Below are 14,661 nucleotides of genomic sequence, written 5' to 3'. Positions count from 1 at the left end.
GGTGGCTGATCTGCTGACCTCTCGACCCCTCAAAGGTCAGAGGCCAGTACTGAGTTTTTCCTCTAGGTCACAGCAGCTCACACCCCAACCTTCTGCTCTTAAAGCCTGGGCACTTTTCCTAGCCTCCGACCCACTGGCTGACCTGGGGCATTGGCATTCACACCGGCTCTGATCTGCCCACAGGTTGTACGTTTTAGTTGTCATGAGGTGACTAATGTTCTCTGATTAGTTTGGCCTATTCTGATCTCTCTATTCACGTGTACTACTGTAGCATTTGTACCATACAGTGTGCCACACAATTGTACCTTGGACTCCCGAAGCATCTAAGCTGTCCCTCTCTCGTGCAACTGGCTAACGTCCACCTTGAATGTTGACATTCAGGTGAAAGACAATAAGGTTGGAAATCGCAGTCTGTGTTTGTGGCCTTTCAGGACCAAAGTGAGTCAAAGTCAGGGAGGGGAAGAAAGGAAAGACTAAGCCAGGTTAGGGGACAGACGAGGTCAAAACAGGCACTTGGCAGGGTCCTTGAGGGCAGGGGAGGTGTCTCACTTACCACGTGGGGCATGACAGCTGAAGAAGGAGTTTTAACTGACCCCCTCTCCTGCCCCCTGCTCTGGACAAATCCGCTTCAGACACCCAAGTTAGAAGCCCAAACAAACCTTCTGCCGTATGCCCAAGGCCCTGTGCTTGCCCAGCTCAACCAGCATTGGTGAACAAATGGTAGCATGAATGAATGCCTGCCAGAGCACAGTCCTTCGATAGGGGTGACCGGTCACACACAGCCCACGTGACTCCCGGTCCCCTGGAAGCCCCACTGTCCTCTTCTAGAGGCCACTGCTGCAAAGTATCTTTGTATCACAATAGCTCAGTCCCTTTCCTTTACCCCGAGGAATCCACACAAATGAGGTCGCAAGCAGGGAAGGGTTTCCAGCTAGGCTGGGAGAGCAGGCAGCAGAGGCTGTAGGAAAGCACCTCTGATTTTGAAGTCAGATGGATTTGGGGTGAGCCCAGACTCTTCCATTTCTAACTGGGTGATTTGGGACAAGTTACTTAACCTTTCTGAACCTCAGTTTATTTATCCCTAAGGGTTGCTGTGATAATTAAAAGTAAAGCACCCAGCACAGAGTAGGTTCTTTGTAAAAGTGAATTGCTAGCTCTTTCCTGGGAAGAAGGCCATGACTTTGAACTCCAACTAAATGCCCCAGGCCTTTGACCACTGTATTCCCCCATCAGCCTTGACTGACGCTGCAGGCGGGGCCATTAACTAAGTAGACATTAAATCTACACAAACTCAGCAGTAATTATTTAAGCATATTTTAATTTTTCCCAGTCAATTATAAGCTTCTTGAGAGCAAAGTCTATTTCTGACTTATTGCTACATTCAATAAATATCTGTCCATTGAATGAATTAAAGTATGGGTGAATACAAGAATAACTAGATAAAAGAATAATTGAATGCGGCCTTGAACTATTTTCTGATTATTTTATGTGTCCATATTACAAGCTCAAGGGAGAACTGAACTCTAGGACAGTTGAACTCTAGGTCTGAACTCAACTGAACTCTAGGTCTTTTTGTTTTGGCCACACTCTGGGTCCCAGAGAAAGCATATGATAAATACAGGCTAAATGGAAACTTGGAAGAGATTTCATGAATTATGCGAATGGGAGCAAACAACTGGATAAGTTCCCCTTAATTTCCCACTGCTTTTTATCATTATCTGACTCCGGGGAAAGAACTTTCTTTCTGGGTCTCAGTTTCCCCACCTATAAAGTGATGGAGTTGGATCAATGAGCAAGTTGTTTCTTGTTCAGGTATTCTAAGATGTGTGTTACAGTCCTAGGGAGGGCCAGGTGGGAAAATGAAGTAAGACACAGGTTGAACTGCAAAAGGCATTCCTAAAATTCAGTGTATATGAAAATACTGAGCAGTGACTGTCTCTGCCGAGAGGGACTCTGAACGCTCCTGTGAAACATTACAATCAAGATTCAGAGCTAATGGTTACACTCTTTCAAAATTAAAATAAAATCTTGAAACTTGCCTTGTAGTCTGGATGCCATAAGCTTAGGGCTTTTCCTTTGTTTGTATCGTTTAAAACCACCAGGAGAAGCTTGGAGCCAATGAGCCTCAGCTTTTCCCCTGGGGCTCAGTAACACTGGTTGGGTTTGCAGTTTGTGGAGAGGCCTGCAGGGGGCGCGCAGCTCTGGTGAATGATGGGGCAACTGGACCACTGTTAGGTAGTTAAGAAGGAAGAACCAAGTGCCAACTGACTCAGGTGCTGGGGCATTTTTCCACCACAAAAAAAGGAAATGATAACAGTGATGTGATAGAAGGCTTAGCTAACGCGGTGGTGGTAATCATATTGCACTATATTAATGTGTACCGTACGCTAACGCATGTACATGGAATCTAAAAAAAAAAAAGAAAGTGGTACTGATGAACCTAGTAGCAGGGCAGGAATAAAGAGGTAGACATAGAGAATGGACTTGATGACATGGGGTGGGAGGGCGAAGCTGGGGCGAAGTGAGAGTAGCATCGACATATATATGCTACCGAATGTAAAATAGCTGGCTGGTGGGAAGTAGCAGCGTAGCACAGGGGGATCGGCTCGGTGCTTGCGATGACCTAGAGGGGTGGGAGAGGGAGGGTGGGAGGGAGGCTCAAGAAGGAGGAGATATGGGGACACGTGTATGCATATGGCTGATTCGCTTTGTTGTGCAACAGAAACTAACACGGTATTGTGAAGCAATTATACACCAATAAAGATCTATTAAAAAATTAATGTGTCAAATCGACACGTTGTACACCTTAAACTTATACAATGATACATGTCAATTACACGTCAATAAAAATAAAAAAATAAAAAAGAGGATGCGTCCCTCGCTGAGAAAGGCTAGAGAGTTTTGAAAATGGGAGTCGATGGCTGGTCCCTCCATAGCCTCCCTAATGGTGAGGACTGGTGGGTCACTAACCCTGCCCTAGAACAAGCTGGAGAGAGGAGACATGAGTATGTGAAGTAGACTAGTTTCCATAAGACCTTCCTCCCATTTGTCTTCCTTGCCTGCTGCATCAAAAAAGGTGTCTGGAGTATGTTGGACTGTCTTTTCTTTCACGTAGAAGAAAAGAAATAGAGAGTATCCAAGTTAGAAGGTGGGTTCTGGAGTTAGACCATGTGAGTTCAAAGCCTGGCTCCACCACTGCTAATGGTGTGACCTGGGACAAGATCCCTAAGCTCTCTGTGCCTCAGTTTCACCTGTAAAGTGTGCATTCATTCAATAAATGTTTATTGAGAATCCATGCTGCCATTAGGCATTGTTCTGAGCGCTTGAGATACAGCAGTGAACAGAAGAGACAAAGATCTCTCCCTGGAACTTATATTTCAGTGGGATGGGACGATAACTGTATCTACTTAATAGGATTTTTGTGAGTATTACATGAGTTGATGGATGTGAATTACTTTATTGTCTGTAGGAGCCTAGGTTAGACCAGTACTCAATTCACCAGAGGGTGAAGCCTGGGATGCTTGCTTGCTTCTTTGTATCATTAGTGGGTTTTAAAAAAAACACAAGGAGCTATCTCTGGGAAAGAACTGCTGCCTAACTCGTTATTTTAAAAAATCCATTGTTTTTTTTCCTAATTACAATAGAAATGCCTGCACACAAACAACCAAACATTATAGGAATGACTGGCTTGGAAAGCAAAAATCCCAGCAATCTCATGCCTTAACTGTCATCACTGTTAACGGCGTGGTATATATACATCCAGACATTTTTTCTTTACATAACTTATCTTGACAGAGTCGTTCGCTTTTAGGATTTTTTCTCCATTTTAATAGGCTCAAGCACATTAAAAAACAATGTGCTTGAGCCTAATAAAATGAATGCAGTAGAATAAGAAGAGACTGCATAATATGTGTGAATGAATGAGTGAGACAGAGAAAGAGAGGCAAAGAGAAAATGAGAGTAAATGTACCATGGGGTTGCCTGGAATTGCTACATCCTCTCTGGCGTGGAATGATGCGGCTTGGATTTGGGGGCTGCGGTCTTATCCATCCTTTCTTTCCCTTGAGAGAAATGCTCTTTTTCACAAGCAGCTCAGAGAAATCTTTCCTGATTAAAACACCTGGTGTCCCAGTTCTTTCTGGATCATCAACAGTAGGACTGGAGGGTCTCTGAAATGCCTGCAGGCAGTGATTTTTAAGGATTTGGGTTTTCTGACGGTGTCTTGAGCTAACATTAGTATACTCTGCTGAATGTCCATGACTCTGTTTCTCATTTTCAGAAGTTTTATCTGTTTCTTTTTCAAGTCTGCCTGCTACTTTTTTTTTTTAAAGTGTTAGGTACTTTCCTTATTCCTTCATTCTTATAAACAATAGCTCTTTAATACATCTAAGTATAACCACTTTATAGTCTCTCTCAGAATATTCCTTTTCCTTGGGGTTCTAATTCTTCTATTAGTTTCTGATTTTCCCACATTGTGGACTGTTTCTCTGTGGGTTACTGTGAACCATGAGTTTATTTTCATTGGGGAATTGCTTTTCCCTTCAAGGAATTCCACAAGGCATGGGTTGTGGGAGTGACCCTATAGAGTTTTAGTTTTCCCTCTGCCAGGTTCTCCAGCCATGTCACTGGTAGGGGACACTTTTATACTCATTTCTTCACTTGGGAAATGAGCTTCTTAGCTCTCAGAACGGCGGGTCTGTAAGGCCCAAATAACGCTCATCTGAAACAACTACAGAAAGTATGAGATCTCACCCCCGCATGTCTACATGGATACACACAATGCCTCTCCACTTGGGCGAGGGTGGTGGTGGGCAGAATTTAACTGAATAGGTGTAGAGGGCAAGGACCAAACATTTACTAATTGTACAAACCCGGGATCTGAACATGGAGATGGATCACACCCAGTGCTTCCAGAACAGTTCTTTTTATTTCTTCAGGTTAGCACCAGGGAAGAAGAATTGAGTAAGAGAAGGACGCTATTATTGGAATGGCAGGGATGGATGAGTGGGGGACTAGGGAAGGAAAAGATGAATATATTAATGGCTAATTTAACTGACTGCATGAATGGAGGCAGTACTAAAGCACTGCTTAAACGACAGTGGCTTTGGAAACTGCCTAAGTTATTATTATTATTAATAATAGCAAACATTCATGTTTACTATCACTCAGGTATAATGGTAAGCATCTTACATGGATTGTCTCATTTATTCAGCAGAAGCGTTCTACAAGTTAAATATTAAAAATGCATCTTGGAAATGAGGACACCGAGGCACAGAAAATTAAATAGCTTGTTAATAAGTGGCGGGTGATACTGGAGAACAGACTTGAGGATATGGGGAGGGGGAAGGGTGAGCTGTGACAAAGCGAGAGAGAGGCATGGACATATATACACTACCAAACGTAAGGTAGATAGCTAGTGGGAAGCAGCCGCATAGCACAGGGAGATCAGCTCTGTGCTTTGTGACCACCTAGAGGGGTGGGATAGGGAGGGTGGGAGGGAGGGAGACGCAAGAGGGAAGAGATATGGGAACATATGTATATGTATAACTGATTCACTTTGTTATAACGCAGAAACTAACACACCATTGTAAAGCAATTATACCCCAATAAAGATGTTAAAAAAAAAAAAAAGTGGCAGGTGAGAGGTTCAAACTCAGGCAGTGTAGCTCTAGATATTGTGCTTTTAACAACTGTTGTTAGTGGGTGGGGTCTTAATAGGGTTCTCGTTCTTAGGGGGGTTACTTACACCTTATAAGCTTCAGTTTCCTCATCCCTTAAAATGAAGCTAATAATAGTACCCACCCCAGAGGGTTGCTGTGAGAATTAAGTGAATTAATGCTGTATGAAGCGCTTATATTAGAGTCTGTGCATAGCAGGCAATTAAGTAAAAAAGAGTTGTTATTATTATTAATCCATTGAGAAAAATCAGGGGGAAAAACCCTTCTATCCCTCCCTCTCCTCTGCTGTAGTATGAAACTTTCAGGTCTGGGCATGATTTTGTTCCTGCTCGGATACCCGGTGATGCAATCTGCTTCTTGGGGAAAAATGAAGTGGGAAGAGACAGCTGGCATCACTGAATCCATCCCCCCAGTTAGTGAACTTCCTCCATCACATTTTGGCCTCTCAATTATTCAGTCCGCTCGGTCACGATGGAAACAAATAGGTCCTAGAGAGTTGGGTGCTGGTTTGTGTTTTTCTACAGCCTCGCAGCCCTTTCTGTGACCCAAGATAGAGTCTTCACAGGCACGAGAGACTGTCATTTTGCAACATCTGGCTGCTATTCTGATGGGAACACGTAGGAGCTGGACTGTCAACAGTTAGCCACGGCAGGCTGAGACTGGGAAACTGATCTGTTTTTTTCAGAGGCCAGACAAGCTAGAATGGGTCCCAACATTCCTTCCTCTGAGCTTCCTCAGATGCCATCAAATTCATAACCTTCAGTCCATTCTAACTGATAGCCTGGTGAAGGCTTTCAATCCCTCAGCCAACCAACCCAACCAACCAACCAACCGTCCAACTCCCACCCTTACTATTTACGGTGGGTCCACCGTGAGTAAAATCATGCTCCCTGCCCCCCAGGAACTGCCAGTCTGGTAGAGATGTTACAGAGTTACAGGACCTGAGGAAGGAATGTTCTTCAAAGTCCATCTAGTCTGGGCCAGGCTGATACTTGAACCTCTCTACAATAGTCCAGACACATCTTTGCCCAGTCTCTGCTCTGACGATGAAAAGTTAAAAGACCAAAAAACTTTAAAGAAAAGCTCTAGACCATTATAGAAAAGATGCCGTGATGCAGTGCATGATTAAGTAGCAAATGAATTATACAGCCAATAAGTTATGCTACGACTACAAACAGCAAAAGAGTTTCAGGCCAGGCTGGTCAGGGCAGACCTCTCTGCGGAGGGCAGAATTTGAGTTGGGGCATTGCTATGGTTGCTGTTCTAATCTTCTCCCACGTCCTGTCAATTTCAATACTTTGTTGTTCAAGAACCTACCGTGGCTCCCTATTGTTCTCTGAATCAAGTCCCAGATAAGGTTTTGTGTGGATTGATAGTTTTCAAATATTTTTAGTAGAAGAATTTTTTAATGAATGAAATCTTGAGCAGAACCCTGACACAGAAAGCGATTAAAAATAATGATGTTTTCCTTCAAGTGGTTTCAATCTTGTATGGTTGGTGGAAAATATTCATTTCTAGCACTCCTGATGCACCTCTGTGAATGCCTGGGTTTTGGGGAAACTTGGTTTAAAAGCACTGGATTAGATAACTGAAGCCCTTTCCACTTCTGAGCTCTAATAATTGCAACCTTCTGCCTGGGTTTCGAGGCCCATCACATAGCCTGCTCTATTGCTACTTAACCTTTTTTGGAACCAGTAAACATTCACCTCTAGTGGGACCAGTCTTCCAGAGTCTTCTGAGTACTCCTTGCCTTGTCCTTGCCTTTGCTGTGTCCTTGCTTTTCTCATGATGTATCCTCCATGTGGAATGTGCTTTCTCCTGTTGCTTAATCACATTTGGCCCTGAATCTGTTTACTTTCCATCTCTTCCCAGTGATCCCTGATTGCTTCTTTCTCTGAATTTCCACTGAACTGAAAGTCAACACCAAACAGTTGAGTACTTAACACTTCTCTAATCAGTTCCTGTTCAAAATGCTGTCTTTTGGGAAGGTCTGTAAGATTCATGAGGACACAGGGCATATGTCTTATTTCTTTTGAATCTCATTACAGGGCTTAGTAGAGTGCTGGGCATGTAGTCCTTACTCAAAAGCCCTGGAAAAGCATGACTAGATACATTGTTTGTTTGTGCTGCTCTTAGCTTTCTTGGAGCTTCCAGAATGAGTTTTCTCACCTCAGTGGTGAAATAAAGCTCAGTTCCCAGGAGCACTCGATGCGGTACTTGCTGCTCCTGTCTCTTTGCCAGAAAAATATATTCCCTCATGGAACGAGTTTGAAAAGTCAAATTCCATGTTGGGAGGGTGATGTGACTTTCTGTATTTCCATGGGAAGCATTTTGTAAGAAACCCCCTGAACGAGGCAGTCACGACTGCCTTTACCTTACCAATGCATTTGCCATCTCCCTCTTCCACGCTCATCAGCCCTCACAGAGTCAAGGCTTGAGGCCGGGGGATCAAGCTTGAGCTCGCACCTAGTTGGTGGGGAAAGGCAGGCCTGATTCCTCCCCGTGACGAGTCTTCTGGGAAGGGGTGCCCAGATGTGTGTGTGTGTGCCTTCCCCATATGTGGAAATGCAATCATGTCAGGCCTGAAAGCAGCTCAAGTTCCTCCAGGGCGAAGGGGATACCAGCAGAAGCAGCAGGCACAGCCTGGCCTGGCGGGTTTTCAGACCAGAAGGAAACTGTTAGAGCTGCAGGTGTGTTGTCAAGATAGACTGCCTGGGAGGGTGAGCCCAGAGAAGGTGCTGGGCCTTTCTCCATGCAGATCCCTGGTGGGCAGATGTGTGGAAAGCCTCTCAATACTGACTATCAATTGTATGTGACGTGTATTGGTCCTTAACCCTTGCCTCAGGCTCCAGTCTGACTCTGAAAGTAGGGGGAGCTGGGGCTGCTCAAAACATGCCTCTACTGGGAATGTAGTCCATCTGAGCTTTTTAGATCTCAACCTTTGTGTGGCTCTAACAGGAGCATCAAGAAAGCTTCAAAAACAGAGATGCCCAGGTCTCAGCCCAGGCCTACTATGGCATAGGAGGCTGGAGTCTATATTCTTGATAACTCCCCGGATGAGTCCAATACCAAGCCATGCTTGGGAACCACAGGTCAGTATTCATATGCTTATGTTTATTTGATCCACTGCTTTGTTCCAGAGTGGACTGGGCTGGGCCTGAGGGTGGAGTGTACCCATGGGAGCATATTCCTGCATGTTTCTGTAACTCAGAAGAAGGAGATGCAGTTTCATGTGGACCCAACAGACAGGCTTGGTGTAGCTCTTGAAATACCCTGAACACCTAGCTATGAGAAATCTTCAGCCTTCAGGTTCCTTTGGCCTCTGAGTTTCTGCTGACTGTAGGAGTTGCAGAAGGACCGGTGAGGGTGAGGGCTCATGAAGTCGCAGATGCTTAGGCCATAGGCTCTTCACAGATCCAGGATGGCGGAAGCATGGCACATATGCTGCCACGCTTCACTCCCCTGCAGGGCAGACATTGCTCATCAATCATCGTTTCCTGCCGCACCTAGAGAGGCCTTAGGATCCTAGCAATCAGAGCAGGTACGAGGAACGAAACCTTTTACCCTCCTTGCCATTTCTACCAACAACATCCTAGTCTAATCCTCAATTTTGTTGAGCATTTTAAGTTGCAGTTATTCACGGGGCACGGTTCCGAAAACGGTGGTGAGCCATTCTCTCTTCTTCCTCTACTCCCTTTCCCTAGGTGAACCCCACCATGCCCTTGACCTTACCTACCATCTATGAACTGGTAACTCCCAACTTTATGTTTTCTCCCTAGAATTCTCCTTAAAGAGACTCCGAGGCCAAGAAAGCTTAGAGGTCGGGTCTGAACTCCAGTAGGTAGATAAAAAATGTCTCTGAATGAACAGCTCCTTGAGAGCTGTACTGTTTATTTCTCCGTGGATTTCCGCCTACATTTGACACAGCGTCATATATACCAGCAGATACTCAATAACTGACTATCAATTGTATTTGATGCATCTCCCTGTTTCCATGTGTAATGATGCTATGGTTTTCTCCGCCCTTCTTGCATTTTCAGAGCGCATCCTCCTGTAATGCTGGCTGCCCCATTCCTTACCCCTCCCAGGCTGGATGGTGTGTGGTAGTCTGTTACCTTGGTGGCTCCCCAATGAACCATGCCTCCTGGTGTTTCGACCCTTGTGTTATCGTCTCTCTTGGAATCTGGTATGCACCTCTGATTTGCCTTAACCACCAGAATGTGATGAAATTGTACTATGCCGGTTCCACTATGGCATAAACCTCAGGAATCTGGTGTAGGATGGTGCGTGTGTGTGCGTGTGTGTGTGTGTGTGTGTGCGCGCGTGTGTGTGTGAGAGAGAGAGAGAGAAAATCAGAGAGAAAGATGGAGAGACTCAAAAAGAAATTTTCCTGGAGCTAAAATGCAGATGCTTTTTTTAAAAGTCAGGTTTTAAAAAAAACTATTATCTCCCTTCTTGTTTATCACTCTTATCTCAGGAGCTTAGCAATCTCTATATTTAGGGTTTGGTGAACTAGAGAAAGGGGGTGGCTTCCTCTCATGGCCTGCCTAAAGTTTGCTGACGTCAAACTTCTGTCCAGCCCAGGCCAAGCATCAGACAGAGCTGGGGCTCCAGGTACAAACTTAAAATGAACCATTCCCATCCATTCTTCTGTAAGTAATAGAAATGAAAAATATAAGTGGAAACCCTGACTCACCCAGCGCTGCCCCGGCCGGGCATTCCATCACGGGGCTACTATATTCCCAAGAGATCCTGGGACACTGGCTCACTCCCCAACTACAGTATCCACAGAAACATCTGCTTTAGCTTATTAGAAAGTTAAAACAACCAAGTGTCAACCCCTGTCTTTTCCACCTAAGGACACATTCCTCTTGGCTGACGTACACTCTGTGAGTGTGTCTGTGAACTGATTTTAATGATGATTTGAAGAGCCTCTTACATCCTAGTTTATTTAACCTTCTCACACGAATAGCACGGCTTCTCTGTGGGGAATCACGGAATGACTACTGACTCACTAGATATGCAACGAGCCCTGGAAACAGGAAGGAAAAAACCAGCTCTCTAAGCCAAATTCATTCCCTTCTCTTGTCAGCCACAGGTAATTGTAGAAAGCAGTCTGGCCTTGGAGTCAGCAGACTCAGGGTCAATTTGCAGTCCTGTCGGAAGCTGCGGGACCTGGGACAGGTTCCTTGGTTTCTCAGAGCCTCAGATTCCTCTTCTACAAAATGGGAATAATAAAACCTATCCTGCCAGCCACGCAGGGATCTTAAGAGGTCTGAAGAGAACACTGGGGCCAGGAGGCATCTTAAAGGACAACGGATGCTTACGTTTTCTCCTGTGACAGTGGCTTCCCCCAGAAGCCACTCAACCTGAACTTGAACTCAACACAGAGTCCACTGCACTGTGGGATAGCTTGGATTTACTTTGAGCGGAAAGCCTCCTTCTTTAGCATTCCAACAATGGGTTCTTCTCCGGCTGGGTATACAGAAACAAGTCCAGTCCCTCCTCTGGAAGAACAGCTTTCAGACTTCTGGAGGGAGGACCGCACCCCCGGTACCCACAGAGCAGTCCCTATGTCTTCTCCCCACTAGGCTGAGCCTCTGGCTCCTGTCACTGCCGTGGCTATGGTTCTCCAAAGGCACTTTAGGTAATTTACCAGCCTCGAAGTATCTTGTCTGGAACTGAATGTCATATTCAGGATGATCTAAAAGGGGGAGAATTAAGCAGGACAGTCACCTCTCGTGTTCTAGATGATACGCCTCTGTTCACGTAGCCGACCCTCGAATTGGCTGTTTTGGTGGTCACGTCTCAACAGCAGCCCTTCCTTCACAGTCTCAGCTTCCAACCCCTGACTTTCTGATTACCTCTTTTCTTTCCAGCTTATTCCCTCTGGTACCCAACTCAGTAATTCTCAGGCCTCACCAGGACCTACTGTCCATTGCTCACACCATTGTTCCTCACCCCTCCTCTCCAGCAGGGCCTTAGCTGTCCCTTCTCACCCGGCCTAGGCCTCATTATAATCATCCCCTTGAATACACTCTCAACTCCTTTCTCTCTCTTGCCTGGCAAAATCCCAACCCTGATTAAATCCTACTCTCTGTCTCTTCCTGCCCTGCATCCAGACAGTGGAAACTGGCTAGAGAAAATCACAGAAAAGGTTTAACTGACCTAAGTTAAATTCACGATCAGTAACCTCCAGGAGGCCAGCAACCAGCCTCTAGTTCCCTAGTTTGGACGTGCCAGCTCTTACCTCTTGCACCTTAAACCTCCACAACCTCTGTCCCCATCCTCGCCCTCAGCAGATGACCCTGTCCTCCAAGGGGGTTCTCACGCACACCCCCTCAACATCTACCCACCCGCCGGCATCTGCGCCTAGAGCACGGCCTTCCCTCTGTGTGGACGGGCTCTGTGCTCCCACCTAAGACGAAGCTCCCAGGTGTGCACTGGACTCTTGGCCACTTGCTTATAAGCATGCCTACCTCCACACCCCACACTCCATTACCAATTTCATCCTTCCTCTAGGACCATCCCCATCCCGTATAACTTCAGTGTTACTTTCCCTCATCCTAACAAACGAAAACAAAAAACACAACAACGATCGAATGCTTTCCTCTTATCCCCAGATAAGGAATCCAGGTAAGGAGACTTTAAAGTTTAGTAACCTGCCCAAGGTCAATGGCCTGGAAGTGTGGGGCTGGTTTGCCCACCCCCAAAGCCCACCCAGATGAGGCTTCCTGGGCCGCAGAGGCCACAGCAGCTCTCTGTCCGGCCCACCGCTCTGGTTCAAGTGGCTGAACTCAGACAAGGAAGTACTTTGCCAAGGACGTCCAGACCAGCTCTGCCTACCTGGGCACTCTTGGAACAGCAAGAAAGGCTGGAGGTTTTCAAGCGAGAAGGGGACCTGCTGGGTCTGCAGAGGCCTGCTGAGCTGCTGAGACAGTTTTGACTGACTTCCCTGTCAGACGCAGCGTGGGAGAGCGGGGGGCTGTTTTGAGAACAGCCAGCATGTCACCCCAGCCTCAGCGGGGGAAGCGGGGGGCAATGATGGCAAACAGATGGGGCAGGCCAGGGCGGTAGGAGCTGTCAGTGTGGTGCACCCCCGTGCAGAGACGACACCTCATAAATCTCGCAGGCCCAGCCCGTGTGGTCTGCAGTGGTGGCCCATTGATGCTGCCTGGTCCTTGGAGCTGGAAAATGACAACTAAGGTGGCCAGCTGCCTTCCAAGCCATTCCGTCAGAAGGGCACACTTCTCTCCCCCGCTGCTAACAGCATCCCTATTCCTGCCAGGAACCCAGAAGAACTCGGCCCAGGGGGTTTTCCTCCTGGGACAGCAGATACTTAACTAGCCATCATCCCCTCCCCTCCCTTCTCTGCTCCCAAAGACTCTCCCAGAGAACGAGCCCATTTGGCTTTGAGATTTCCGCGTATACGGCGTCAAGTTGGAATTTTTGGACCACCCGGAAAAGCATGCATCTCTGCCAAAACCCATGTTGACTTAGTCATGCTATCTCTTAACAGTCCTCTTTCACAAGGGACAGGCTGACCCACTTACTTGTCCGTCACGGCCTGCATGAACTCGTCCAGAAGGTCGTCGTACTCCTGCCCACGCACACGCCGGTGCTTCAGGCCAATGTACAGAGGGTCCCTGAGCAGCTCCTGCAACAGACAGCATCCGTCCCATTAAGTGTCCTGGGTTAGCGGGAAGGAGGGGGGGAGGGGGGGAGGGAGGAGGCTGCTCCCCACTCCCCAGGTGCTGTCTCTGGAAGGGTCTGGAAGCCAAGCCACTGATGGAGGGTAGACCCCCAGGGGTCCACACTTTAGGAATCAAGGATGCTTTGAACAAGCAAAACTCTCTGATACAGTCTTCCAACCTCTGGCTGCAGCTCTGGGTTCATTTCAGGGTTTCTCAACAGTGGTACTATGGACATTTTGGCCTGGACAGTTCTTTGACCCGTATATTGTATTGACAGAATACTTAGCAGTGTCTCTGGGTTCTTCCCACTTGAAGTCAGTAGCACCCCCAGTTGTGACAGTAAAAGAGATCTGTAGACTTTGCCAAATGTCTCCCTGGGGGATAAAATGGCCTGTGCTGAGAATCACCCCAGGCGACATCTGGATTGAGGTATTGGGTCTTGTCCAAAGTCACTGACCTGGACTTAAATTAGAAAACATTCCCTCCCTCCCTCCCTTCCTTCTGTGAAAGCTTACTGAATACCTACCACGTGGCTGGCATTGTGTTAGTCCCTGGGGATACAAGGATAGACTGATACAACCAGAACTTTCCATTCAAGAGAGAGGCCCACCTTAATGCTGGCCTGCGTTAGGTGACCCCTCCATTTCACCTCCTGCAGCTCTTCTGTCACAGCTTTCACACGCTGTTTGGTCATCCTCCCTGTCTGCCCTGGTCTGATGACCACTCCCGCCTCTCTGTACCCCTCACACACACCCCTATGCAGAAATCAGCAGGCTCATTCATGCACGACACATTTACTGACCCTCTACACCTGCTGCCGTCAGGCCTGTCGGGGAATTTGTAGGTAAGGGATGGTCACTGCCTCTAAGGTGCTCATGGCCTAATGCAGGTGGCTGATGAGTAAGTAAACTCTATTACAGATTAGAGACATTTCTTCGGCACAAAGCATGGCACCTGGCAGCACAGAGAAGGAGTGGAGTAATTACCGCCGGGGAACGGGTGGGGATGGCGACACGGAAGAAATGGTCAGGCTTTAAAAGATGGGCAGATGTTGCTCAGTGGGCTGGGCTCTCCAGGCTTAGAAATTGGCACAAAGAAAGGTTGGGGGCTGGAGGTAGAAGTACCTGGTGCCCTGGTGCGTTTAAGAAACAGGAAGTAATTTTATGTTTTCGGGTATTTGGAAAGTATCTATTTTTGTATCTCCGCCGCCACAAAGATGAGCTCCTTGGGGTCAAGGTTTTGTGTTATCGTCATCTCCATCCGGACTGCTCCTACAGGATTCAGAGGCA

General features: G+C 46.8%; 1 protein-coding gene across 1 annotated transcript in view; it reads right to left on the bottom strand.

Annotated features, from left to right (window-relative positions):
* ME3 (malic enzyme 3) overlaps window positions 1-14,661 on the bottom strand; it is a 199,204-nt gene that overhangs the window by 31,622 nt on the left and 152,921 nt on the right. Inside the window, exon 7 of the mRNA XM_065881257.1 lies at window positions 13,232-13,335. Coding sequence (XP_065737329.1) covers window positions 13,232-13,335 — 104 coding nt within the window. The remainder of the gene's footprint in view (window positions 1-13,231; window positions 13,336-14,661) is intronic.

Source organism: Phocoena phocoena, chromosome 8 (genome assembly GCF_963924675.1).
Source record: "Phocoena phocoena chromosome 8, mPhoPho1.1, whole genome shotgun sequence".
NCBI classification, from domain to species: domain Eukaryota; kingdom Metazoa; phylum Chordata; class Mammalia; order Artiodactyla; family Phocoenidae; genus Phocoena; species Phocoena phocoena.
Note: the sequence above shows the minus strand (reverse complement) of the source record. Positions and strands in the feature narration are given on the sequence as shown.